The following is a 24,171-nucleotide window of genomic DNA, read 5'->3' as shown; positions in this document are numbered from 1 at the left end:
AGACTAGGAAGAGAAAACCTTCATTTCAAGGATTTCCAGGCCATAAACCTATGACAGTGCAGATGGCTAAAGAATGATTGGTCCAGGCCGGCCCATGAGGGTGAAGAAGCCACATGAGATGCTGGAGCCCACTACTTTGACTGCAGATTCAGCCAGCCAAGGAGCCAGCACCCACGGTGCAGGGCTGGCCATCATGGCCCCCCTTGGCCTCCTGCAGATGAGAGCTGCCCGCACAGTGCTCTCCCACCCTTCTTCCTGGTCACCCCTGCCAACCCTCGTTTCTAGATCCTCCCCTTCTGTGACAGACACAGTTCTTGATGCAAATGTTTTTATTTGCCACTTAATACCACAGCTCCCTGTGCTGACCTGATGGAGCTGGGCTATGGGACAGGCTGCTAGCCCGTGCGTTACAGTAGTAGCAGACGTGAAATGCTGTGTCGGGGAGCCTGTCACTCGACTCCCGGGGACTATCATGCAGCCAAGTACAGTGTTAGGTGGGAAAGGGCTGAGGCAGGAACAGGCGCCGTTCTTCCTCCTTCAGGTAAGGAATGGGCCCCACACAACAGAGCCAAACGGACGTCTCCTGTTCTCAGTGGAGCAGGCCGGGCAGCTCTCTTCCCTTTGTTTCTTGTGTAGGGCTGCCTCCTCAGGCCTCTGGCAAAGGTCCCTGTGGTTCCTGGGGCGGACACTGCCGTTCCCCGCCCCGTCCCTGCATCAGTGTCTGATCTGGTGGAGGTAGCTTGTGGGGTCCGGCTTCCTCCAGTTCTGGCGGATCCTGGCACTCGTCCGGGAGGCCAGACGCTGCTGGCTGGAGGCAGTCTCTGTGGCACGACGCTGTGGGTCGGCCAGTGGCGTGCGGGGCTCTGGGATCCTGCGGGAAACAAGGATGTGACAAAGCAACATTAGGGGAAGGATGGGACAGAACTTCAGAGACGTTCATCAAGTGGACTACAAAGCACCGTCGAGGGCAGGGTGGGACCTGTACTCCTGGGAGACATGCGCAGGTGTGCTACGAAAGCATGCTTGAGCAATGAGCACTGACTGACTGGGCTTACTGCAAGCAATGAAGCGGACTCGGATCCTGGGACCTACTGAGGCCTAGTCGGACCTGATGCTCTGACTGTGAGCCCCAGAGAAGGCAGTGGGAAGAGGATCCCCGAGTGTCATAACCCACAGTGACTGATGTGGGCCATGTGGTTTGGCCAGGGCTCTTGGGGCTGGCTGTTCCTGGCTGGCAGTGAGCTATGCAGAGGGTGGATGACCAGGAAGCTGGGAGAGATGCTATCTACAGGTCAAGTTTCTCAACAACCTTGAACCCCTGATGCCACTACAGTACCTTTCTATGATATAGTCTCTGGAATCCCATAGCCAAGATTCTAACCAGGCTTGCTTTTGAATGTTACCTGGTCTACAGCAGGGAGAGAGTATTCTTTCTTGCAAACCACATTTCCCTTCCACCTGGCTGAGAACCACTGCAAAATGAGAGTTGTGGGGACCCCTTTCCACGGGGGGTCCCTGTGCTAGCCACGTGGTGGCACCATGTACCCCTTACAACTACCCCATGGCAGGCCAAGAGAGGCCACCGCCAGGCACTGCCGGGACAGGCCTCAGTAGTGCTTTCCATCTCTCAGCCTCCCGGCAGGGGGACGTACCTGAGCCTGCTGCAGGGGTGCAGCGAGTGGCCCAGCACTTTCTGCCGAGGAGGCCTCTTCCGGCGCAGCTGCCTCAGGGCCTCGGCCACTCGGTGGTCCCCCGCACACTCCCAGATGATCTGGGCGCGCTCTTCGGCCAGCTGGTCCCCGCTGCGTTGAAACAGGCCCTGGATCTGCAGCAGCTCCGCGTCCTGGAAGATGTTGGCCGAGGCCTGCTTGCGGCCCCGGGCCTCCGTTGGGGCCTGCCACGGGGGTGGCTCGCTTACCACAGAGGCTGGGGTGCCCATTGTGGGTGCTCTGAGGGTGAAAAGCAGGAGATGAAAGCAGCTCAGCAGGTTCTTCCTGGCTAACCCCAAGGCTCCTGGGGTTTCTGTTCTCCAGGAGCCAGCCTGGAATAAGTCTCACCAAGGGCACCCTGGAGAACAACACTGACTTTGGCAACTGCCTATGGGTCAGACTGCATATTATCTCATTTAAGATTCATAGCCACCAGTGAGGCACGAATCATTGTTAGTCCGCATTTTACAGATAAAGACACGTAACTATGCAGTCACGAAGCCACATGTGAGGGGCTGGTGCTGTGGCATAGCGGGTAAAGCTGCCACATGCTGTGACTGCATCCCATATGGGCACTGGTTCGAGTCTTGCTGCTCCACTTCTGATCCAGCTCTCTGCTATGGCCTGGGAAAGCAGTAGAAGATGGCCCAAGTCCTTGGGCCCCTGCACCCACATGGGAGACCCTGAAGAACCTCCTGGCTTTGGATCAGTGCAGCTCCAGCTGTTGCCTTTCAAGTAAATCCTTTTTTTTTTTTTTTTTTTTTTTTTTTTTTTTTTTTTTTTTGACAGCCAGAGTTAGAGAGAAAGGTCTTCCTTTTTCCGTTGGTTCACCCCCCAAGTGGCCGCTATGGCCGGCACATTGCGGCCGGTGCGCTGCGCCGATCTGAAGCCAGGAGCCAGGTGCTTCTTCCTGGTCTCCCATGGGGTGCAGGGCCCAAGCACCTGGGCCATCCTCCACTGCACTCCCGGGCCACAGCAGAAAGCTGGACTGGAAGAGGGGCAACCGGGACAGAACCAGCGCCCCAACCGGGACTAAACCCTGGGGTGCCGGCGCCACAAGCAGAGGATTAGCCTCGTGAGCTGCGGCGCCAGCCAATAAATACATAAATCTTAAAAAAAAAAAAAAAAAAAAAGCCCCACGTGAGTGAGGAGCCAGGAGAGCCCAGGTGGGTGTGGGGCTAAGGGCCAGGCAGATGCCACATCAGGCGCTGCTGTGCAGCTCTCAGAGGACACTGATGCAGTTCCTAAGTCCACGGCCCCAGGCGGGGCATGCTCCCACCCTCACTGCACAGAGGAGGATCCGAGGAGCAGGACGGAGTCCTCCACGGTCATGCCCCAGACTCCAGGTAGCCCACATGCGCAGCTGGGAGGCACGGGGCAGACGGGAGGCATGGGCTTGGGAATCTCGCTCCTACCCACCTCCGCCACTTCTGTGCCTCAGCGGCTCCCTATGTGGGGTGGGCAGCTGGTAGAGGGCAGCCTGCTGGTGTGAGGGCAGAGTGATACGTAAGTCACCCAGACCAGCGCCCAGTGTGCTCCTGCAGGTTGAGCCCCCTACCCCAAATGCTCAAGATCACTCGTGTTTCAGAGTTTGGATTTTTCAGTTACAGAATATCTGCATGTATATAATATGTTCTGGGGCCAGAACCCTAGTCTAGGACACAGAGCTCCCTTATGTTTCACATAGACCTTATATACATGGATGGAGAGCAATTTTATTCAATGTTTTTAATAATGTTGAATCAAAATTGCGTGGTGAGGGGGCCAGTGTTGTGGCACCGTGGGTTAAGCCACCACTTGCAATGCAGGCACCCCATTACCAGAGCACCAGTTTGAGTCTGGACTCCTGTGTCCAGCATCCTGCTAACGAGCCTAGGAGCGGACAGGAGTGTGTGTGGCCCCCTCCTTTGCTCAGCACAGGTCTGTGGAGCCCCCTAGGCCCAGGCCTGTGGGGGAGGAGGGAGCAAGTCCTGCTGCTTCCCCAGAGTCTGCCGCCCGAGTTGGCGACAGAGACAGCAGGCAACCAGCTTCAGAAGGGGAAAAGAAAGTGAAAATAATGAATGCAAAGACTGACATGCTCATTGTAAGACAGGCAAGCAGTAGCTTAGAAACAAACAGCACCTAGGGTTCCCAGCCTGAGGCACTGGCAGTCTTGCTCCCATTAAGACCTCCCAGCCACAGCTCCTCCCCTCCTCCTCACCCCAGTAGCCATCCTCATTATTCCAGCAATTTCCACTCACCCTGCCTGACTCAGTTTCTCATCTGCTATCCTAAGAACCCCACTCTCTTTTCAAAAGTATTTGATAACTAAGATAAACCCACAAATGACATTAAGATAAATTAACTTTATAAAAAAGTATATTTTAATCTGGAAATTAAAATCGTAAAATCTGGGAGTAATAAAGTCTGCCTCTCCTGGGCACTGTGAGGTGGACACATGATCAGCCCCCAGAGTGGGATGACTTCCACACCCAGTGACCAGAGGATGACCATCACCAAGGAACACATTTAGGCTGATAACAGGAATGAACCCCAACTCTATGGTGGTTACTCAGTGTCAGGTAACTCTTAAAACAATCCTGGGGGGCTGGCGTGTGCAACGCTGGCATCTCTTCTTAGAGCTATGGTTGGAGTCTGACTACTCCACTTCCTATCCAGCTTCTGGCTAATGTGCCTGAGAAAGCAGAGGAAGAAGGCTCAAGTCCTTGAGCCCCTTCACCTACATGGGAGACCTGGATGAACCTCCAACCTCCTGAGTTTGGCCTAGCCCAGTCCCAGCTGTTGCAGGCATTTGGGGAGTAAACCAGTGGATAGAAGATATCTCTCTCTCTCTCTCTGTCACTCTACCTTTCAAATAAACAAATCTTATTAAAAGAAGAAGAAACAATTCGAAGAATCAGAGTCCTCAGCCCATTGCATACAGGATGAATGGAAGAAGGGAAACTGAGCCACAGGCATGAGGACAGGGGCTCAGCCCAGGCCAGACCTGGGAGACTCCAGCCACCAAGTGGCCTTGGCAGCCGGGCTCAGAGCATGTTTTTTTTTTTTTTTTCTTCTAAGATTTATATTATTTTAATGGCTGGGGCTGGGCCAGGTGGAAGCCAGGAGCATCTTCTGGGTCTCCCAGGTGGGTGCAGGGGCCCAAACACTTGGGCCATTCTCCACTGCTCTCCCAGGTGCATTAACAGGGAGCTGGATCAGAAGTGGAGCAGCCAGGACTTGAACCAGTGCCCATACGGGATGCTGGTGCTGCAGGTGATGGCTTTACTCACTATGCCACAGCGCCAGCCCCAGAGTACATTTCTTCTACGGGGCGCTTCAGAGTTCCCACCTGATTCACCAAGGGGAGCCCCCAAAGAAAGGGAAGCCCATGAATTAGCCCGCACGGTGGAGTCCATCCAGCCACATCGAAGCTGCTTCCTGCGTAGCAGTGACAGCTACCCCAGTCTTGGCCCCCTGACCCCGAGGAGGTAATCGAGCATCTGTGACACAGAGCTCTGGGCTCGAGCCCTGGCTCAGAGGCCCAGGCAGTTCATGGGTGCTGCGGCCCAGATGCCCTGCCCTCACTGAGAAGTCCATTGGTGCCGATGGTGTCTGGCGAGGCTGGGTCTGTGTGGCAGGGGATGGGACTGCTGACGTGCCGGGGCCTGGAAGCCAAGGACAAGACTGGCTAATTAGGAACCAGGAAACTCCCCAATGCAGCGGCCCCTCCCCTCCTTCAGTTTCCCTTGGAAGCCAAACCCTGCTTTGCTGCAGTGGGCTGTGGGGTCAGGATTTGGTAGAGGACAGAGAACTCACTGCTACTGCAAAGCACCCTGGTGACCTAGACTGGCTACAGCACAGCCCAGGGCAGACTGCTGAGCTGGGCTGGGGTGGTCCGAGAAGGCATGATGTCCCTTCTCTCCGACTCATGCAATATCACCTCCAGCCAAAGGGTGGCGATGAGGAGCACACAGCAGCACTTGTCCTGGGGAGGAAATGGCTGGAACCTGACCCCTGAGAGGGCCAGCAACTTCTGAAAGGCTGGACTGGACTGACGGCCTCCAGCCAGTTACAGACACGCCAACAAGAAGCCGGCTGCACCTCCAGCCTCAGCCACACCTCCACGAACCCTGAGGAGCGCTGGGCCCCTTGACTTTTTTCTTAAATTTCTTTAATTTTATTTATTTGAAAAGAAGACCAAAAGTGAGAGATCTTCCATCTATAGTTCACTCTTCAAATGCCTGCAGCAGCCAGGGCTGGGCCAGGCTGAAGCCAGGAGCCAGCGGCAGGGACCCAATTACCTGAGGCGTCATCCACGGCCTCCCAGGATGCGTTAAGCAGGAAGCTGGATAGGAAGTGGAGGAGCCTTGAACCAGGCACTCCCATATGGGATGCGGGTGTCCCAAGCGGCAGCTTAACCCTCCACCACACCCACCCAGCCCTTCCAGATTTGGGGGACCCTCGTTCTTGGCTCCACCTCCCACCCTGGGATTCAGACAGCTGAGTGGGGCTAGGGGGGAAAATGGCTGGATTCCAAGCAAACTTTGGTAAATCTCGGGGAAACTCGTGAGTGGTAAATCAGAGCCTTTCACTATCAGAGGAAGCTGTTCCTGTCTCATTTAATGCGTTCGGCAGTCACTTTCCCCCTAATTTCCTGGACGAGCCCTTAATCCAGGAAAGCTGGTGTGTATTTGAACAATGGCAATTTTAAAGTGGCAAATGAAACCACGGGGCTGCGAAAAGAGCACAAATGGGCCTTTCATTTCAGCGTGGACATGAAGATAAGTGTGTCTGCATAGGTGCATAAAGACCAACTGCAGTGTATTTCTTTTTCTTTTCTTTTTCCTTTTCCTTTTCTTTTTCTTTTTTTTTTTTTTTTGACAGGCAGAGTGGAGAGTGAGAGAGAGAGAGAGAGAGAGAAAGGTCTTCCTTTACCGTTGGTTCACCCCCCAATGGCCGCTATGGGCAGCACGCTGCGGCCAGCACACCACGCTGATCCGAAGCCAGGAGCCAGGTGCTTCTCCTGGTCTCCCATGTGGGCAACTGCTGTATATTTCAACTGGCATAAACTCGGGGTAAAAATGGCCCCCCAAAGTAAATGCTCAATGTTGAAAACACCTGAATTCAGCGTGTCTTGCAATGGGCAATGCGTGGGGAGCTGCAGAGCTCTAGCAAAGACATGCACTCAGGGAGCAGCTCACCAGGCAGTCTGCTGGGAAGTGCAGCTCAGGCAGCGGGGCTGGGGCTGCGGGAGCATCTCTCTCAGTGGTCCCCAGGAGGCCTAGGTAACCCGGAAGGGGAGTGCGCTCTGGGGGAGCTGGGAAACTCCTGTTCCCACACCCTGCTGGCCCCCTTTCCACAACCCTGATGACGGCAATAATCTCTGTAATCACAGGCCGAGGACCTCAGAAAAATAACTGGAGGCTCTGGCCCAAAGCCCGCCCTGGCCCGCTACCCTGCACACACATGCCACTGATCGGCAGCCAGAACCTGGGGCCCAGTCCAAACGGCCCACAGGGTCTCCACCTCTGTGCCCCGGGATGCAGAGAAAGGCACTGAGCCCTTGGCCCACACCACAGCGCAGCGAAGACCTGGACACAAAGCAGGAGTACAGAGATAACCACTCTTCCAACAGGAGTTCAAGAACCCCGAATTCTGGCTGAGTTCCCGAGACCTGGGTGTCCCTGGGCAAGTCTCAGCTCTCCCTGCCTCAGTTTTCTCATCATCAAAATGGTGAGGAAAAAAAACCTCAATATGGAGTCCTGGCATAGAGCAGACACTGCACACGCTGTGTGTGGGATAGATGGATGGATGGATGGAGGGATGGAGGGATGGATGGATGGGTGGATAACAGCGTAAGGGAAAGGCTGTCCGACAGGACCATCATCATCACTGCCATCAGCAAACCCCAAGAGGGGCCCTCACTCTTAGAAGGCAGCAAAGGGCGATGGGTTCCTCTGTGCGCTCCTAAATCATTGCTTTCTGGGGGAGGTATTGTCACCCCCACGAGGAGACACGTTTTACAGATTGAGATCACAAAGGCCACGTAACTTGACCAACGCCACACAACTGCCGGGATGGAGTCAGGGTTGGAACCCGGGGAGTCTGTCCGGTCCTGCCGAGGTCTTCCGGGGCAGGCAGGGCCCAGGGGACTCGCCATCTGAGTCCTTGGGTTTTGGAAGGCGCAGGAATCCCGGGCAGGCCCCACTCCCTAGCAGCGTCTGTGCTCTCCGCACCCCTCCACCCGCGGGAGTGACAGCGGCCACCCCACGCCGAAGGGCCGCAGATTCGGACAGGGCAAGCCCGGGCGCGCCGGCCCCAAGCCCTTCCACGGCCTCGCGGAGGGCCGGCGCAGCTCTGAGGTCCCGCCGTCGAGGGGCTCCCAGGGGCCAGGCGGCGTTCACGGACGGGACAAGAGCTTTGCGGAGGGCATCCCGGCCGAGGTCACACGGCCACATCCCCGCCCAGCGCCGGCTGACCCCGCGGCTCAGAGGGAGCCGCCTGGCGGAACCGGGGGCCCCTCTCCGGTTCGGGGGCGCGCGTCCCGGCGGCCTGGGCTCCCACCACAGACCCGAGCCCAACCGCCCACCGACCTACCTGGTTGCCAGCGGCGAGCCGCACACAGCGCCAAGCCGGCCCAGGCCACCTCGGTCTCCGCCACGGTTCCTCGGAAAAAACGCTCCTGGGCCCCAGAGCAGCCAATCCTTGCCCCGAGCCTCTGGGAGAGCTCCGGGCCGAGCCTCCCGAAATCGAACGCGAATCTTCCGCGGACCAATCAGCGGTGGGAGAGGGGAAGCGGGGCGTGTCCGACTCCGCCCCCTCCCTCCGCCGGCCTAGCCAGCAGAGTGCGGAGATTCCCCGAGCCCAATCAGCGGGGGCGCAGCGGCGAGGAGGCGTGCCCGCCTGGGCCCCGCCCCCCACCCGGCCGCCCTCGCGCGGCGTCCCGGAGGCGCCCCCTTCGTTGACGTCAGTCCTCCGGGCCCGCGCGGTTTCGCCGGCGCGGAAGCCGGGCGGGGCAGCATTCCTGTCCCTGGGTGCGGTGGCCGCGGCTGAGCCAGCCGGGTACACGTGACTGATGCCCCTGCTCCCGGGCCACAGGCCGGCGCTCGCGTCTCCGCGGGCCGAGCTTTAAACTGCGGCTCCTGAAACACCTCCCCGCCCACCTGTTTAGCGTTACGGGCCGGGATGAGGCGTCAGTGCTGCGGTCAGACCCCGGGCTTCAAAGCCTTGACGTCAGGGTTCGAAGTTTGAACCAGCTGTGCCACATCGGGCCAGTTCCCTAAATAGAGTTTGTATTCGCTCGGTATCCATCGGGGACCTGGTCTGTGTCGGTTCTTTGACAGGCAGTAAACAGGGGAGATTACAGCCCAGGAGAGATTACAGCCCCAAGGGGGAGGCAGACACCCAACCACGGTAACCGGTTTGCGACTGAAGAGGGTAGACTGGAGGCGTCGGAGCTCCCTTTGGGGGGTCCTGGAAGGCTGGAAGCGGCATTGAAGCCGAGCTGAAGGAGTCCCAGGTGGGGGAATGCAGAGGAGTGGGGCTGAGAAGGGCGCGCCAGGGCCAGGCAGTCAGTGGTTGGGAGGAGTTAAACAAGGGTGCACGTGGAGGAAGCAGAAGGCAGAGGCAGGCTAGGAAGAGGTTTGCGTTTGATCTTCCGAGGCCTTGAACCGGGCGGAGTTCTGTGTGTTCTTGTAAGAGGCCCTCTGTGGCACTTAACTAAAGTGCCACTCATGCCAGTCTGCGCTTTACCACACTAGCTCGGCTCACCCTGGTGACAGATTTGTTTCCAGAAGGTCGCTCTGGCCAAGCTTGCAAGTTGGATTTGGAGGGGGCAGGAGTGGATACGGGGGAGTGTCCCGTAGGCTCCCCCGAGATCAGATGAGATCGGGCACATAGGGTGGTCGGGCCGTGGACTTCCCATAGGCTCTTTTTTTTTTTTTTTTTTTTTGACAGGCAGAGTGGACAGTGAGAGAGAGACAGAGAGAAAGGTCTTCCTTTGCCGTTGGTTCACCCTCCAATGGCCGGCGCGCTACGGCCGGCGCACCGCGCTGATCCGATGGCAGGAGCCAGGAGCCAGGTGCTTTTCCTGGTCTCCCATGGGGTGCAGGGCCCAAGCACCTGGGCCATCCTCCACTGCACTCCCTGGCCACAGCAGAGGGCTGGCCTGGAAGAGGGGCAACCGGGACAGAATCCGGCGCCCCGACCGGGACTAGAACCCGGTGTGCCGGCGCCGCTAGGCGGAGGATTAGCCTAGTGAGCCGCGGCGCCGGCCCCCATAGGCTCTTGATGGATGCTTGTTCATCTTCCTTAGAAGATGAGAGGTTGAGGCCGGCGCCGCAGCTCACTAGGCTAATCCTCCGCCTAGCGGCGCCGGCACACCGGGTTCTAGTCCCGGTTACCCCTCTTCCAGGCCAGCTCTCTGCTGTGGCCAGGGAGTGCAGTGGAGGATGGTCCAAGTGCTTGGGCCCTGCACCCCATGGGAGACCAGAAGTACCTGGCTCCTGCCATCAGATCAGCGCGGTGCGCCGGCCGCAGGCCACCGGCCGCGGCGGCCATTGGAGGGTGAACCAACGGCAAAGGAAGACCTTTCTCTCTGTCTCTCTCACTGTCCACTCTGCCTGTCAAAAAAAAAAAAAAAAAAAAGATGAGAGGTTGGCCGGCGCCGCGGCTCACTAGGCTAATCCTCCGCCTGCGGCGCCGGCACACCAGGTTCTAGTCCCGATTGGGGTGCCGGATTCTGTCCCGGTTGCTCCTCTTCCAGTCCAGCTCTCTGCTGTGGCCCAGGAAGGCAGTGGAGGATGGCCCAAGTGCTTGGGCCCTGCACCCCATGGGAGACCAGGAGAAGCACCTGGCTCCTGGCTTCGGATCAGTGTAGTGCCGGCCATAGCGGCCATTTGGGGGGTGAACCAACAAAAGGAAGACCTTTTTTCTGTCTTTCTCTCTCTCTCACTGTCTAACTCTGCCTGTAAAAAAAAAAAAAAATGAGGGGTTGTTTGTGCAGTTGCTTAGAACCCATCAGGAAGGGGGCCTGGGTCTGGGCAGCTGGGCCCCCTGGCTTTTCACTTCAGAGCTGACCGTGTGATCATCGCAGTTTGATGTCTCTTGTGTAAAAGTTCCAAGGGAGAGGGGTAGGAGCCAGCGCCCTGGGATTTGGGAGTTCCTTCTGGATGGTGAAGGGGATGTCTGAGCTTCCTCATGCCACGGGCTGCACTTTCTCCTTCGGCACGAAAACAGCCTCTTCCCATTTCCTGAAGCTCAGGGAACATGTTGGCAGGAACAAAGACATCAGCAATGTGGCTGCGCGGGGGTAAGTATTGACTGCAGAGCCTTCCAGCCCACTGCTGTGTGCGTTCCCAAGCCAGAAATCTGGGCTTCTGAGCCAGGCCTGGAAAGCCGACCTCTTGGCTTATCAGTGCCAGGAAAACCAACGCATTCTGATGCCTTGAGCTCAGATGACTGCCAACCTACGACCGGGAATTGTGGCTTCTGGGTCAGATGTGATTAAGGCTGGGTGGGGAGTATCTGATGTCTCCAAACATTTTTGCCAACATGTGACCGGGTGCTTACCACACAATGGAACCACTTCTGTTGTTTGTTACAGCTGTATGAGTCAGTATTTCTGATAAGGAGCGACACATCCACCGTCCTCTGGGCCATGTGAGGCCTCACCAGGAGTGGGGCCATGTGGGACCCACAGAATGGAGCTCTGGGGCAGTAACCACCCCTGCACGACAGCTGGCTCTGGGCTGTGGACACTGGCATAGCTCAGGCCAGGCCAGCAGCTGGGTTTACTCAAGGCCCCGATGAAGCTGGGATGACTGAGGAACTCCAGTCTGGCGAATACTTTACAAAGTTGTTTAAAGATTTTGTTTCATTTGAAATGCAGTGGAGAGAGAGGGAGAGGGAGACAGAGGGAGGGAGAGGAAATCTTATGTCTGCTGGTTCATTCCTCAAATGGCTGCAACAGCCAGGACTGGGCTGGGTCAAAGCCAGCATCCAGGAGCTTCATCCAGGTCTCCCATGTGGGTGTCAGGGGCCCAAGCATTTGGGCCATCTTCCACCGCTTTCCCAGGTGCATTAGCAGGGAGCTGGATCAGAAGTGGAACAGGGGGACTTGAACTGCACCCGTGTGGGATGCGGGTGTTGCACAAAGCAGGTTAACCCATGGTGCTGGACCCCTGACAGACACTTCAAGGGGACCAAAAACTCAGTAATCAAGATAGATGTTATCATAATACAGCATTAAAAACCAAAGGTAATGTAAAAAAATCTATGATGAGCACAGTATCAGTTTTAAAAATAAAGACAGGCTACTGTTTGTTTTATGACTCTGCATTATTTTGGGGTAGAACAGTCACTTCCAAACAGCCCACAGTCCCCCGCAGCCTGCCATGGCAGGCCCTGACAGGTGTCTCTCTGAGGGTGGACAATAGCGTGCACACAGCCTGGGCACTGTGGGATTTTAAATGTACTCATGCTTGCTTTCTGACTAAAGTGCTTTTAGCTACTTTTTCCATTTGGTTCAAAATATGGAAAGTTATTTACCCTTCTGTTGCAAGCTCCAATATGGTTGAACCCAGGGTTGATTTTTCCCGCTCAAGGGAAGCAGAGTTGAGGAAAGGGGTTCTAGCTGGTCAACCCTAAGTAAATAACTTAACCTTTATGTCTGTGTATAAAGAATTGATCAAGAATATATAAAGAAACACACACAGTGGAATATTATTTACCCTTAAAAAATAAGGAAGTCCTGCTATTCACAACCAAATGGATGAACTTAGAGGACAATATTCTAAGTTAAATAAACCAGATACTGAAAGACAAATATTGCATGATGTGTCACTTATATGTGTAATCTAAAGCCGCCAGACCGGAGTAGGCACTTAGCCTAGTGGTTAAGAGGCCCATGTCCCATAGCAGAGTACCTGGGCTCGATTCTTGGCCTCAGCTCCTGACTCCAGCTTCCCACCAATGGGACCCTGGGAGGCGGAGCTGATGGCTTAAGTAATTAGGTTCTTGCCAGATTTGCAGGAGACATGGATTGAGTTCCTGGCTCTTGACTCTGACCCTGGCCTAGCTCCAGCTAATGCACGTATTTAGGGAGTGAACCAGCAGATGGGAGCGTGGGCTCTCTCTCTCTCCACCTCTCAATTAAATAAATAAATAAATCAAGCTTAAAACAGCAAAGTAAGAGGTTGGGGCTGCTTGAGAGGTGTGAGCAACATGGAGATGCTGGTCAAAGAGTATAAACTTTGAGTTAGAGGATAGGTAAGTTCTAGAGATCGGATATATAGCAATGCAGCGTAGTTAACAATGTGTTGTGTACTTGAAAATGTTTGTCGGAACTGTGTAGGCCTTTTACTTTGGAGAGAGGGTGAGAACTTCACTCTTGAAAACGCTACTTGTACTTCTTCAGGTGGAATCGTTGCCTGGGAGTACCGAAGTGCAGAGCACCTGGAGGAGTGTGTGTGGAAGCCGGGTCTCTGAGCAGGTGGGCTCTGGCAGTGGGCAAGGTATCGCCTCGCGGCACCCAGTCTGCACTTCGCTGTGCTTTGGGATAGCGAGAGCAGACCTAGAAGTGTTTTTTCTGTTTCAGCTGGGCCCATGCTCCGCTTTGTCAGCAGAGGGAGCTGGCAGGACGCTTTCAGAGGCAGGCCCACAGGCTTCTGCCTTGTGGGCGACTTCCGTGCTGGCCTCCTCCAGGGTGCGGCCGTCAGCGACGTGCGGTGGCCCTGCCTTCCTAACAGCCTCCTTGGTTTCCAGGTGCAATACCTTACTGTGGACAGCGGACCCCAGCACTGCAAGTGGCAGATTCCCAGGAAGTCCCGGAAGCATAGCAGCAGCCCGTGAGCCACAGCCACATCTCTAGTGAGATCCGGACTCCAGCCCTGCTGGGAGGGCCAGGAAGGGCGCTCGCCCTGAGGGTCCATCTCAGCCCAGGCGGTGGTGGCTCCTCCTTACAGCTTCTGTCCTCTGCCCTTCTCTCCTCAGTAGCCACATCCTTCAGGACTCCCAACCCTGTTATGGACGCTTCTTCAGATTGAACTTTCTGTGCTCAAATTATTGTGTGGTTTCTGCCTCCTGTTTTGACTCTGACGGATGCAGTAGAGAGCGGTGAGTCTGGTAGGATGTGACCAGCAGCGAAGAGGGGCAGGTGTTCGGCGCAGTGATGACACTGATGGCGCACCTGGAACACCCACCTCCCGTATGACTGTGCCCTCCAGCGTGGGTGGGCCTTGTCTGATCAGCTCGAGGCTGAGCTTCAGGTGAGCTGGCGGGCACTCCCGCTCTGCTGCCTTTAGCTGAGACATGGGTTTCCTCCTGCTGCTGGGTCTCCAGCCCGCCAGCTTCAGACTGGAACCTCCACCCCCCACCCTGGTGGCTCTCCTGGGGCTCCCGTTCGCCCATGGCAGGTCTGGGGACTTGACAGCCTCCATAACTGCTTGAGCTACATCCTTATCAGAAATCAGTCTATCTGTCATCTGTCTGTCCATCCATCTATTCTCTCAGCTCTGTTTCTTTGGAGAACCCTGACCGCCCCTTTTCTCTTGTCCGTAGACCGGCTTCCTCCACTCACTGAGAATTTCTATCCCTGGAGCCAATGTTGTAGTGCAATGGCTTAAACCGCCTCCTAAAACACTAGCAACCCATATGGGCGCTGGTTGGAGTCCTGGCTGCTCCACTTCCTATCCAGGCCCCTGCTAACATGCCTGGGAAAGCAGCGGAAGATGGTCCAAGTACTTGGGTCCTTGTCACCCACGTGGGAGACCTACATGGAGTTCCAGGTTCCTGGCTTCAGCCTGGCCTAACCCTAGCTGTTGTGGCCATTTAGGAAGTGAACCAGAGGATGGAAGCACCCACATGTTCTCTGTCTCGCTCTTTCTCTCTAGCTCTGCCTTTCAAATAAATAAATAAATCATTAAAAAATAACTTATACCCCCCACAAATTTGCTTTATGTACTGGCTTTGGCTATCCCAGCATTAGTTCTATTCAGGATTGACTGTTCAGCTGGATTCCAGAAGGAATTTTTAAAATCATTTAATTATTTATTTGTTTGTTTTTAACTTGAAAGGCAGACAGAGAGAAATCTTCTATTCACTAGTTCATTCTCCAAATGCCTGCAAAAGCCATGGCTGGGCCAGGCTGAAGCCAATAGCTAGGAACTCATCTGTGTCTCCCACATGTGTGCCTGCTGTCTCCCAGGGGGAGCATTAGCAGGAAGCTGAATCGGAAGTACAGCGAGGACTCAAACCTAGGTACCCCAATATGGGATGCAGGCATCCCTAGTGGAGTCGTAACTGCTGCACCAAATGCTCACCCCAAGAAATGGAATCTGATAGGCCCAGCTTTGGTCAGAAGTGGAGCAGCGGATAGGGGCTGGCTGTAAACTATGACTCAACTGTCTCGAACCACCAGGAGTTGGGGTGGGGAAGGCTCCCATGGTGGGAGGCAGGCCTCCCGCGCATTTCCACTCTAATGAAGATTCCTGTTGCTTCTCTATTTTTTAAAAAAATTATTTATTTGAAAGGTAGGATGACAGAGGGAGACACACACACACACACACATATCTTCCATATGCTGGTTTCTCTCCCTAAATGCTCCCAAGAGTTGAGCTGGGCCAGCCCAAAGCCAGGAGACTGACTCCATCTGGGTCTCCCAAATGAGTGGCAGGAACCCAAGTACGTGGGTCATCAGCAGCTGCCTCCCCAGCTGCATTAGCAGGAGCTAGATCAGCAGTGGAGTGGCCAGCACCTGAACTGGCCCTCGGACATGGCATGCAGGCACCCCCAGAGGCAGCGTCACCTGGTGCACCATGATGCCTGCCCTTCCTGTTGCTTCTCTTGATCCCTGAATGCCATGCTCTTGGCTACTTGGGTAAGGTCAAGGTGCTCTTGGGTCTTTGGTGACTTCTGTGACCTTTGACCTCTGTGGACCACGGACACATGTCCCGCTCTGCCTGACCAGGTTGGGGACGGAGGTGCAGATTTCCTGGCAACAGTTTGGGGAACTCTCCATGATTTGCCACATCTCTAACAGACTCCAGTGGTGATGGGCGTTTGGAGACTCAAGTGGTAGCAGAAGGGAGACCACATGACTTCTGCACTGTGTCTTGAGTGAGCAATGTCTGGTAAGGAGAGTCTTTGTGCGGCTGGAACCTAAGGGGAAAGTTCATGGTTAGAGTGGCTTCAGAGAATGTAAGGCAGCACTGGCCTTTCCAGGGACGGAGATGGAATGTGACAGCAAGGTTCTGCACAGCGCCTCGACGCAGTGCTGGAGACCCCCAGGTCCTGGCCTCCCAGGGTCCTCCCCCCTTAGCTTATGGTTCCCTTGTCTCCTTTTGTGGTTGCAAATCAGCCTCTTACTAAGATTGACTCAACTGAGGGAGAGATGCAGCCAGCCCCCTGGGTCCCTGAACAGAAGATCCCCAGGGTCATTTATCTCCTCTAAAGATGTCATAATATCTATAATTTTTTTTTTGACAGGCAGAGTGGACAGTGAGAGAGAGAGACAGAGAGAAAGGTCTTCCTTTGCCGTTGGTTCACCCTCCAATGGCCGCCGCAGCCGGCGCACCGCGCTGATCCGATGGCAGGAGCCAGGAGCCAGGTGCTTTTCCTGGTCTCCCATGGGGTGCAGGGCCCAAGCACTTGGGCCATCCTCCACTGCACTCCCTGGCCACAGCAGAGAGCTGGCCTGGAAGAGGGGCAACCGGGACAGAATCCGGCGCCCCGACCGGGACTAGAACCCGGTGTGCCGGCGCCGCTAGGTGGAGGATTAGCCTAGTGAGCCGCGGCGCTGGCCATAATATCTATAATTTAACATCTGATGTTTTGTCTTATCATGAAGGGCCTCTTTTCCAGGGACCCCGGGTCCTGAGCAAAAAATAACCATCACCTCCACGTATCCCCCAGACTGACTGGAGCCCACTTTGCCACCACTGACGTTCCCTAAAGAACATGATATTCCTGACTAGTCAAAGGAGGGACCCGAGCACTACAGACCTTTCAGGGACTTGGACGTGAGCTAAACACGCACGTGTCAATCCCAACTTCATTCCGTAGGAAGCTTTACCCCTTACCCTTCAGGGAGCCCAGGAATTAACAACAGCTGTCCAGCTCTTTGCTATCTGCACTTGGAAATAAACGCCTGCTTTCATCTCCTGGTGTCAGTAACTGTTGGGCAGGCAAACCCAGTTTTGGGGGTGGCATGGCAATTTTGAACCAATGTTGGAGGATGTTTTATAACGACAGTTCCTTGCTCTGTCATTGACTAGCCCGTCTCTGAACCCCACTGTCTTCATCTGTCAAGTGCAGATGTTAAAGTCCCTGGCTTCCCAGTGTTGTTGGAAGGGCTGAGGAGGAGACACTGGTAAACGTTGTCCTCGAGGTCCGCCTCCAGCTTTGACGGCACCTGGGTCTCACCTGGCATAGCTGGGTGAGAGCTGGAAACAGTGCACACGAAGTCACTCTTCCTCAGTGTGGATGTCAGGGCCTGTACCAACCACCCCCACTCTCAGCACCTGCTGCCCGGCCCCTCCCTGCTGATCTCTCCCATAGGATGGGGCCATTCTTCTCCCCACCTCTCAGGGGCAGACCTCTGAGGTTTCGGGTCCTCTTGGGCCAAGGCTGACACTCCAAATAGATGCACATGTTAAACTTGGATTGGGGGGCTGGCGCTGTGGCGTAGGGGGCTAACCCTCTGCCTACAGTGCCAGCATCCCATATGGGCAATTGTTTGTGTCCCAGCTCCTCCTCTTCTGATCTAGTTCTCTGCTACGGCCTGGAGAAGTAGAAAATGGCCCAAGTTCTTGGGCCCCTGCACCTGCATGGGAGACCCAGAAGAAGCTCCTAGCTCCTGGCTTCGGATCAGCCCAACTCTGGCCATTGTGGCCATCTGGGGAATGAACCAAGGGATAGAAGGTCTTTCCCTGTCTCTACCCCTCTCTATCTGTAACTCTACTTCAAATATAAATAAAATCTTCAAAAAAAAAAAAAAAAAAACTTGGATTGGGAAATGTCTGAACTCCATTTCTATCTCTATGAGCTGTGTGATGCTGGATGATTCACAAAACTTCCTGTGCCTCAGGTTTTTTTTTTTTTTTTTTTTTTTAAGGTTTATTTATTTGTTTATTTGAAAGTCAGAGTTACACAGAGAGAGAAGAGGCAGAGGGAGAAAGGCCTTTTATCTGCTAGTTCACTCCCCAATTGGCTACAATGGCCAGAGCTGAGCTGATCTGAAGCCAGGAGCTTCTTCTGCGTCTCCCATGTGGGTGCAGGGGCCCAAGCACTTGGGCCATCTTCTACTGCTTTCTCAGGCCATAGCAGAGAGCTGGATCGGAAGAGGAGCAGCTGGGACTCACACTGGCACCCATATGGGATGCCAGCATTGCAGGCAGTGGCTTTACCCACCACGCCACAGTGCCAACCCCAACCTCAGTTTCCTCATCTTAACAGCCCAGCAGGTAGAAAGCAGCTGGCACATGCAGATGGTGGTGATGTTTGGTGAGCTACTTCCCCTCGTGTACCCTGGTGGTGACTTCCCAGTCCATCCTGCCTCAGGGTGTCCACCGTGTACATGAGGTCCCTCCTTCCCCTGGGAGTGTGGTCCGCTAGGATCTGTAAGTCCCCAATATAGGTCCCAGCAGGAGGCACCCTCAGCACCTCATGGGCATCCTCTTGATGGCACAGCTTTAGGGGCAAAAGACAAGCCTCAGAGGGTACCTGTGGCTCCTGGTCTGGTTCTGGCTGGCATCCCCTAGGGAGTGAGGGCTGAGCCAGTCAAGTACCTTCACTGCTGGCCGAGGCCCTGACCATGCTTCTGTTAGCCCTGCTTTACCAAAACCTTCCTAGAGTCCAGGCTGCCTCCCAGCTCAGGCAGAGGCTCGCGTATTCCTCAGGGGTTGGATTCAGAAGCTCACGAACCACCTGGTGTCCCATGCAGCATCTTCCAGAGGGGACTTCCTGCACCAAAAATGTAGCCTCTGTCCCCACAGCCTGGTAGTGGCCATCTTGGCCCAGCGATGAGAGTTCATGTACTGACCCTGACTCCACAGCACTCCTGCAGGGCCACTGTGGGGAGCAGGGCCCGTCGCCCGGGAGACAAATAAGTACTAAGACTGTGGACAAATAAATACTGAGGACAAATACTGAGATTACTGAGACTAGACTAAACTACTGGAACTGCTAAGACTAACTCTATGCATCTGATCTCCCACCATATGGTGCTGAGAGAGAATAAACAACTTCCACACAGCTGCCTCACCAATTCGACTAACAAGCTGTAGGAGCTGATCCTGCCCCTGACTGGAGGAGAGCAGCGTGCTCAGCCCGTGGGGAGAGAACGCCAGCAGAGTTGGGATTGGTGGAAGAGGATTATAAAGGAGGAGAGAGACAACATGCAGGAGGAACATCTGAGGAACCCCTGAGAGAGCCGGCTGGTGGTGTGCCGCCCCTCCGCGGAGGTGGGGGTGTGGGGGTGGTGGCAGCAAACCTGGGAAGGGCCGGGCAAAGAGAACAGCGCAGGGTCCGGTGTCGTTCCTCCGCGAGTGGGGGAGCGACAGGCCACCTGATCCACAGACTCTTAATGTCTGGGTGCTCTCCCAATGGGGTCATAGAGTGAGCTCTGGATCATGAGTCAGGAGACCTAGGTGCTACACTTGGCATTTCCCTCAACAACCAGCTGTGTGACCTGGGGCAAGTTATTTCTCCTCTCTGGGTCTTGATCACCCTTTCCATAAAATGTGAAGCCTGGAATAAATGATCTTCAAGGTGTCTTCCAGCTCAGGCATATAATTGTGGCAGGATGCCAAGTCTATAGCAGGTGTCCAGGGAATGTTTAGCAATTGAATGATAAGAGTCCAGGCAGAAGTATGCATAAGAAGGGTTACCTTCCTGTTATATTGTTTCGATTGTCCACCCATTGTTATATACATGCATTTTAGTTAACATTGCTCTGTATTAAAGATAAGTAACTCTTGGGGCCGGCGCTGTGGCATAGTGGGTAAAGCCGCTGCCTGCAGTGCCAGCATCACATATGGGCGCTGGTTTGAGTCCCGGGTGCTCCACTTCCAATCCAGCTCTCTGCTATGGCCTGGGAAAGCAGTGGAAGATGGCCCAACTGTTTGGACCTCTGCACCCATGTGGGAGACCCAGAAGAAGCTCCAGGCTCCTGGCTTCGGATCAGCTAAGCTCCAGCCATTGTGGCCAACTGGGGAGTGAATCAGTGGATGGAAGACCTCTCTCTCTCTCTCTCTCTCTCTCTCTGCCTCTCCTTCTTTCTGTGTAACTCTGACTTTCAAATAAATCTTTTTAAAAAAAGATAAAATAATTCCTAATGCCCAAAATATGTTAAAAGTAGAGGTAATAAGATAATCCCTGGGGCCGGCGCTGCGGCTCACTAGGCTAATCCTCTGCTTTGCGGCACCGGCACACCGGGTTCTAGTCCTGGTCGGGGCACCGGATTCTGTCCCGGTTGCCCCTCTTCCAGGCCAGCTCTCTGCTGTGGCCAGGGAGTGCAGTGGAGGATGGCCCAAGTGCTTGGGCCCTGCACCCCATGGGAGACCAGGATAAGTACCTGGCTCCTGCCATCAGATCAGCGCGGTGCACCAGCCACAGCGCGCCAGCCGTGGCGGCCATTGGAGGGTGAACCAACAGCAAAGGAAGACCTTTCTCTCTCTCTCTCTCTCTCACTGTCCACTCTGCCTGTCAAAAAATAAAAATAAATAAATAAATAAAAAGATAATCCCTGGGGCCGGAGCTGTGGCGCAGTATGTTAATCCTTCGTGTGCGGCACTGGCATCCCATATGGGCGCCAGTTCTAGTCCCGGCTGATCCTCTTCGGATCCAGCTTTCTACTTTGTCCTGGGAAAGCAGTAGAAGATGGCCCAAGTGCTTGGACCCCTGCACCCCCATGGAGACTGGGAAGAAGCACCTGGCTCCTGACTTCAGATTGGTGCAGATCTGGCCGTTGCAGCCATTTGGGGAGTGAACAGAAGGAAGACCTTTCTCTCTGTCTCCCTCTCACTGTAACTCTCAAATAAATAAAGATAAAATCTTCAGATAATCCCTATGTAAATGTCCCTTTTAGTAGTTTTTTATGAAGGACTATCTGTGGAGTGACCCTTACTAGCCCTCCTCTGGGAGGGAGATGTCACAGTTCTGGACTTGGTCACCGGAATGGTGGGAAAGGAAGGGCTCATTACTAGTATCTCCATATCTAGAAGATGCTTTTAGATTAAACCAGGAGGTGTATATGTGCGTTTTTGGGTAAATACCCATGTTTATTATGGACAAAGTTTATTCTCTACCACAGCCATACTTTATAGATGTCTTGGAGTGGCAATGTGTGATAAAAAGTAGAGCTGGTGAATATCTTTTTGTTATAATTGATAGGAAAGGTGCATCCTGGACCTGGAATCGTTAAGCCACCTCTGAGCAGTCGGCGTGTATCAGAACTTCCTCACTGGGCCGGCGGCAGAGGGGCAGAAGGAAGTACAACGCGAGGGGTGTCCTGTCTACATGTTGATGACAGCCATCGGTGGACATGCATTTCTTCTTGGCTGTGCTGTGGGAGTACGTTCAGCAAGTGAATGCAAACATGCCTTCTTGCTGATATTTGGATGATACCATTCTTATTTATTTATTTATTTATTTTGACAGGCAGAGTGGACAGTGAGAGAGAGAGAGAGAGAGACAGAGAGAAAGGTCTTCCTTTTGCCATTGGTTTACCCTCCAATGGCCGCCACAGCCGGCGCACCACACTGATCCAATGGCAGGAGCCAGGTACTTCTCCTGGTCTCCCATGGGGTGCAGGGCCCAAGCACTTGGGCCATCCTCCACTGCACTCCCTGGCCACAGCAGAGAGCTGGCCTGGAAGAGGGGCAACCGGGACAGAATCCAGTGCCTCGACCGGGACTAGAACCCGGTGTGCCGGCGCCGCAAGGTGGAGGATTAGCCTAGTGAGCCGCGGCGCCGGCGATGATACCATTCTGATCATGAATTCTCCTAGAACACTCAGTATGCACCGTTGCTGTGTGTGTCACTGTAAGGGAATGCAGCGTCTTAATTGTAATTCAGCCAAAACTTGTATTTAGAGGCCTGCTGCTATTTTTGTCTTTTACAAAATTTTTGTTCCCAAGAAAATCAATTACATTTTTTCCTAACAGACTGAGTTGATGTAGTATATTTTTGGTTAACAAAATACTCATACAGCTTTGGGATTTGGAATCGGTAAATATTCATGAAGTGTGAAGAAACATGATCCATACATCCCATAGCTCAGTCACATAAAAGCGGATGTTGTGTGTGCGTGCACGGGACCCAGAAGAACATGTTGAACTCAACTGCTTGTGATTGCGGATGACTTTGTACTGTGTTCCTTGTGTTTTTCAGTTTCCTGTAATGCACTTATTAGCTTTGAGAAAATGAAGGTAATTTTTAACCCCTCCCCCCTCAAAAAAAAAAAAAAAAAAAAGTCCAGGCACCTTCTGGTATCCAGCTGCTTTCTTGCCATGCACTTTTTCTCTGCTGTTAGCAGGTGTGTCTCAAGTGGCAGCCCAGCGCCGGCTGAAGGCCTGGTGCATCAGAGGTGTTAAACAAATGTACACAGACTCTGTATATTCAGAACTTGCACAGTGGCCCAGGGACTGAAGCTAGAACAGGATCTGACTCTGGTCAGTGCTGATCCTGGGATCTGAGGTCAGGCCACACGAACCCTCTTCCAAGCTTCCCTTCTGGCAACACTGAAAGTCGTGGCACCAGGGCTTACCGCACGGTTACCCGTCCCCTGGGCAGCCTAGGCCCTGCTCTTCCTTTTGCCTACCTTACAAGCTGATGAGCGGACCTAGTATGGTTTCCCAGAGGCTGGGAGAAGACACTTTCTGGAGTCAGAGCGGCACGAGCCTCGGAGTTGTGCGCTCCCCCTGTCCCCAGCTCTCACGGGGGCCCAGGTGCACATTTCACCAGCTGGGGGCACTGAACCTGGAGTCCCACCCCCGTTCCCACTGCTACTGTTTTTTATCATAAGCAAGTTTGCTCTTTGGAAGATGTTTCTCATCTCTCAAGGCTGCAAACCCAGCCCTGAGAAACAGTTGGGTTAAGAGTGGCCATGGGGGCCGGGGCTGTAGCACAGTGGGTTAAAGTCCCTGGCTGCTCCACTTCTGGTCCAGCTCTCTGCTGTGGCCTGGGAAAGCAGTGGAAGACGGCCCAACTGTTTGGACCTCTGCACCCATGTGGGAGACCCAGAAGAAGCTCCTGGCTCCTGGCTTTGGATCAGCTCAGCTCTGGCCATCGCAGTCATTTGGGGAGTGAACCAGCAGATGGAGGACCTCTCTCTGGCTCTACTTCTCTCTAACTCTTTCAAATAAATAAAATAAATCTTTAAAAAGCAGCCATGGCCTGGCATTATTGGCTATACCTAGTGATAGCATCCAGGGGCGTATAGGACCCACAGGGACTGTGGCTCCCTCCAAGGCTTGTTTGTCATCACCGCCTGTGGAAACTTATCCACCTCAAATGACACCCTGTGCTTACGGATTGCCCAGGCCTCCCCTCCCCGTCCCCACCTGCCCTTTTGCGTTTCCCTGTTCCCCTCACCTGCATCTCTCCCAGCATCCCCAGGCACCCTCCACTGCCAGCAGAGAGCAGGCACTCGCCGCCAGCCGGGCCTGGTCCTCTGCTGAGGCCTCCCACATCCGGATTGTGCGCATCAGGCAAGTGCTTTAATCATATTTGTTGAGTTAGATAGGTTCAAGATCTTTCTGCATAGTTACATTTTTCCAGAAAGTCTGCTGTATCACCCCTTGGAGTGTTTTCAGAATTCCAGAGGCTAAAAATACCATCCCCAAAGGCAAGGGAAGATGCTTCCTTGTAAGGACCAAGACTGGACTCCTGAGGCTGGAAGTTTGTGCCCAGCAGATGGCGCCCTGACGTGCAGTCTCCAATGCCTTTTTTAGAAGAGGGGAAGGCTGCCCCATCCTCCCTCCCAATGCCAGCCCAAGTCCTCTGCTCCCAGGAATCCCCTGCCAGCAGTTTCGCACCCAGATCCAGCCCTACGCAAGACAGGCAGGGGTGGGGGTGGGGAGCATTGAAGAGGTCAGTCCAGGGTTGCTAAGGGATGCTGGGGGAAAGCCCTGGAATTGGGTTCAGAACACTTGGTTTGTGTCTCAACATTAACACAGGTTATGTTTCTATGGTCGAGGCCTCAACCTTCCTGGGTTCCTGGGAGAGCAGCTGATGGACTTTGCATGTGGATGCAGAGTCCACTCCTCGGGGATCCTGTTTAAACTGTCACAAATGGCTCTGTGAACAGGGCCAACTTTTTATTTATTTTTTAAGATTTGTTTGTTTACTTGAAAGGCAGAGAGAGAGAGAGAGAGAGATCTTGTATCTGCCGTTTACTTCCTAAGTGGCCACAATGACAAGTGCTGGGTTGGGCCGTGGTCAGGAGCCAGGAGCTTCCTCCCAGTGTCCCATGTGGGTGCAG

At 54.3% G+C, this 24,171-nt stretch overlaps 1 protein-coding gene and 1 long non-coding RNA gene across 6 annotated transcripts; one reads left to right on the top strand and one right to left on the bottom strand.

The window, feature by feature from the left end:
• Positions 1 to 314: 314 nt before the first annotated feature.
• Positions 315 to 8,422, bottom strand: AVPI1 (arginine vasopressin induced 1). Its single transcript, XM_002718601.6, has 3 exons — positions 8,289 to 8,422; positions 1,653 to 1,949; positions 315 to 871 (listed from the first exon to the last, which is right to left on the bottom strand). The coding sequence occupies exons 2-3, from the start codon at positions 1,937 to 1,939 to the stop codon at positions 715 to 717; spliced, it is 444 nt and encodes a 147-aa protein (XP_002718647.3). The 5' UTR covers positions 1,940 to 1,949; positions 8,289 to 8,422; the 3' UTR covers positions 315 to 714.
• A 196-nt stretch (positions 8,423 to 8,618) lies between these two features.
• LOC149121948 (uncharacterized) lies at positions 8,619 to 13,751 on the top strand. Of its 5 annotated transcripts, none has more exons than XR_016222064.1 (4): positions 8,619 to 9,210; positions 10,929 to 11,001; positions 13,108 to 13,182; positions 13,455 to 13,751. It is a non-coding gene; the product is annotated as an uncharacterized LOC149121948 (long non-coding RNA). The 5 variants fall into 5 exon arrangements; XR_016222065.1 differs by having other exon boundaries at positions 8,655 to 9,210; positions 10,949 to 11,001; XR_016222062.1 differs by having other exon boundaries at positions 8,733 to 9,210; positions 10,808 to 11,001.
• Positions 13,752 to 24,171: the final 10,420 nt, after the last annotated feature.

Source organism: Oryctolagus cuniculus, chromosome 15 (assembly GCF_051225735.1).
Source record: "Oryctolagus cuniculus isolate XC-2025 breed Fujian yellow rabbit chromosome 15, ASM5122573v1, whole genome shotgun sequence".
NCBI lineage: Eukaryota > Metazoa > Chordata > Mammalia > Lagomorpha > Leporidae > Oryctolagus > Oryctolagus cuniculus.
Note: the sequence above shows the minus strand (reverse complement) of the source record. Positions and strands in the feature narration are given on the sequence as shown.

Excerpts from the sequence above, each read along its gene's own strand:
- AVPI1 (XM_002718601.6), bottom strand. The coding sequence starts at position 1,939 with ATGGGCACCCCAGCCTCTGTGGTAAGCGAGCCACCCCCGTGGCAGGCC. Across the intron at positions 872-1,652 it reads CACCCCTGCAGCAGGCTCAG|GATCCCAGAGCCCCGCACGC; the intron begins GTACGTCCCCCT and ends TGTTTCCCGCAG.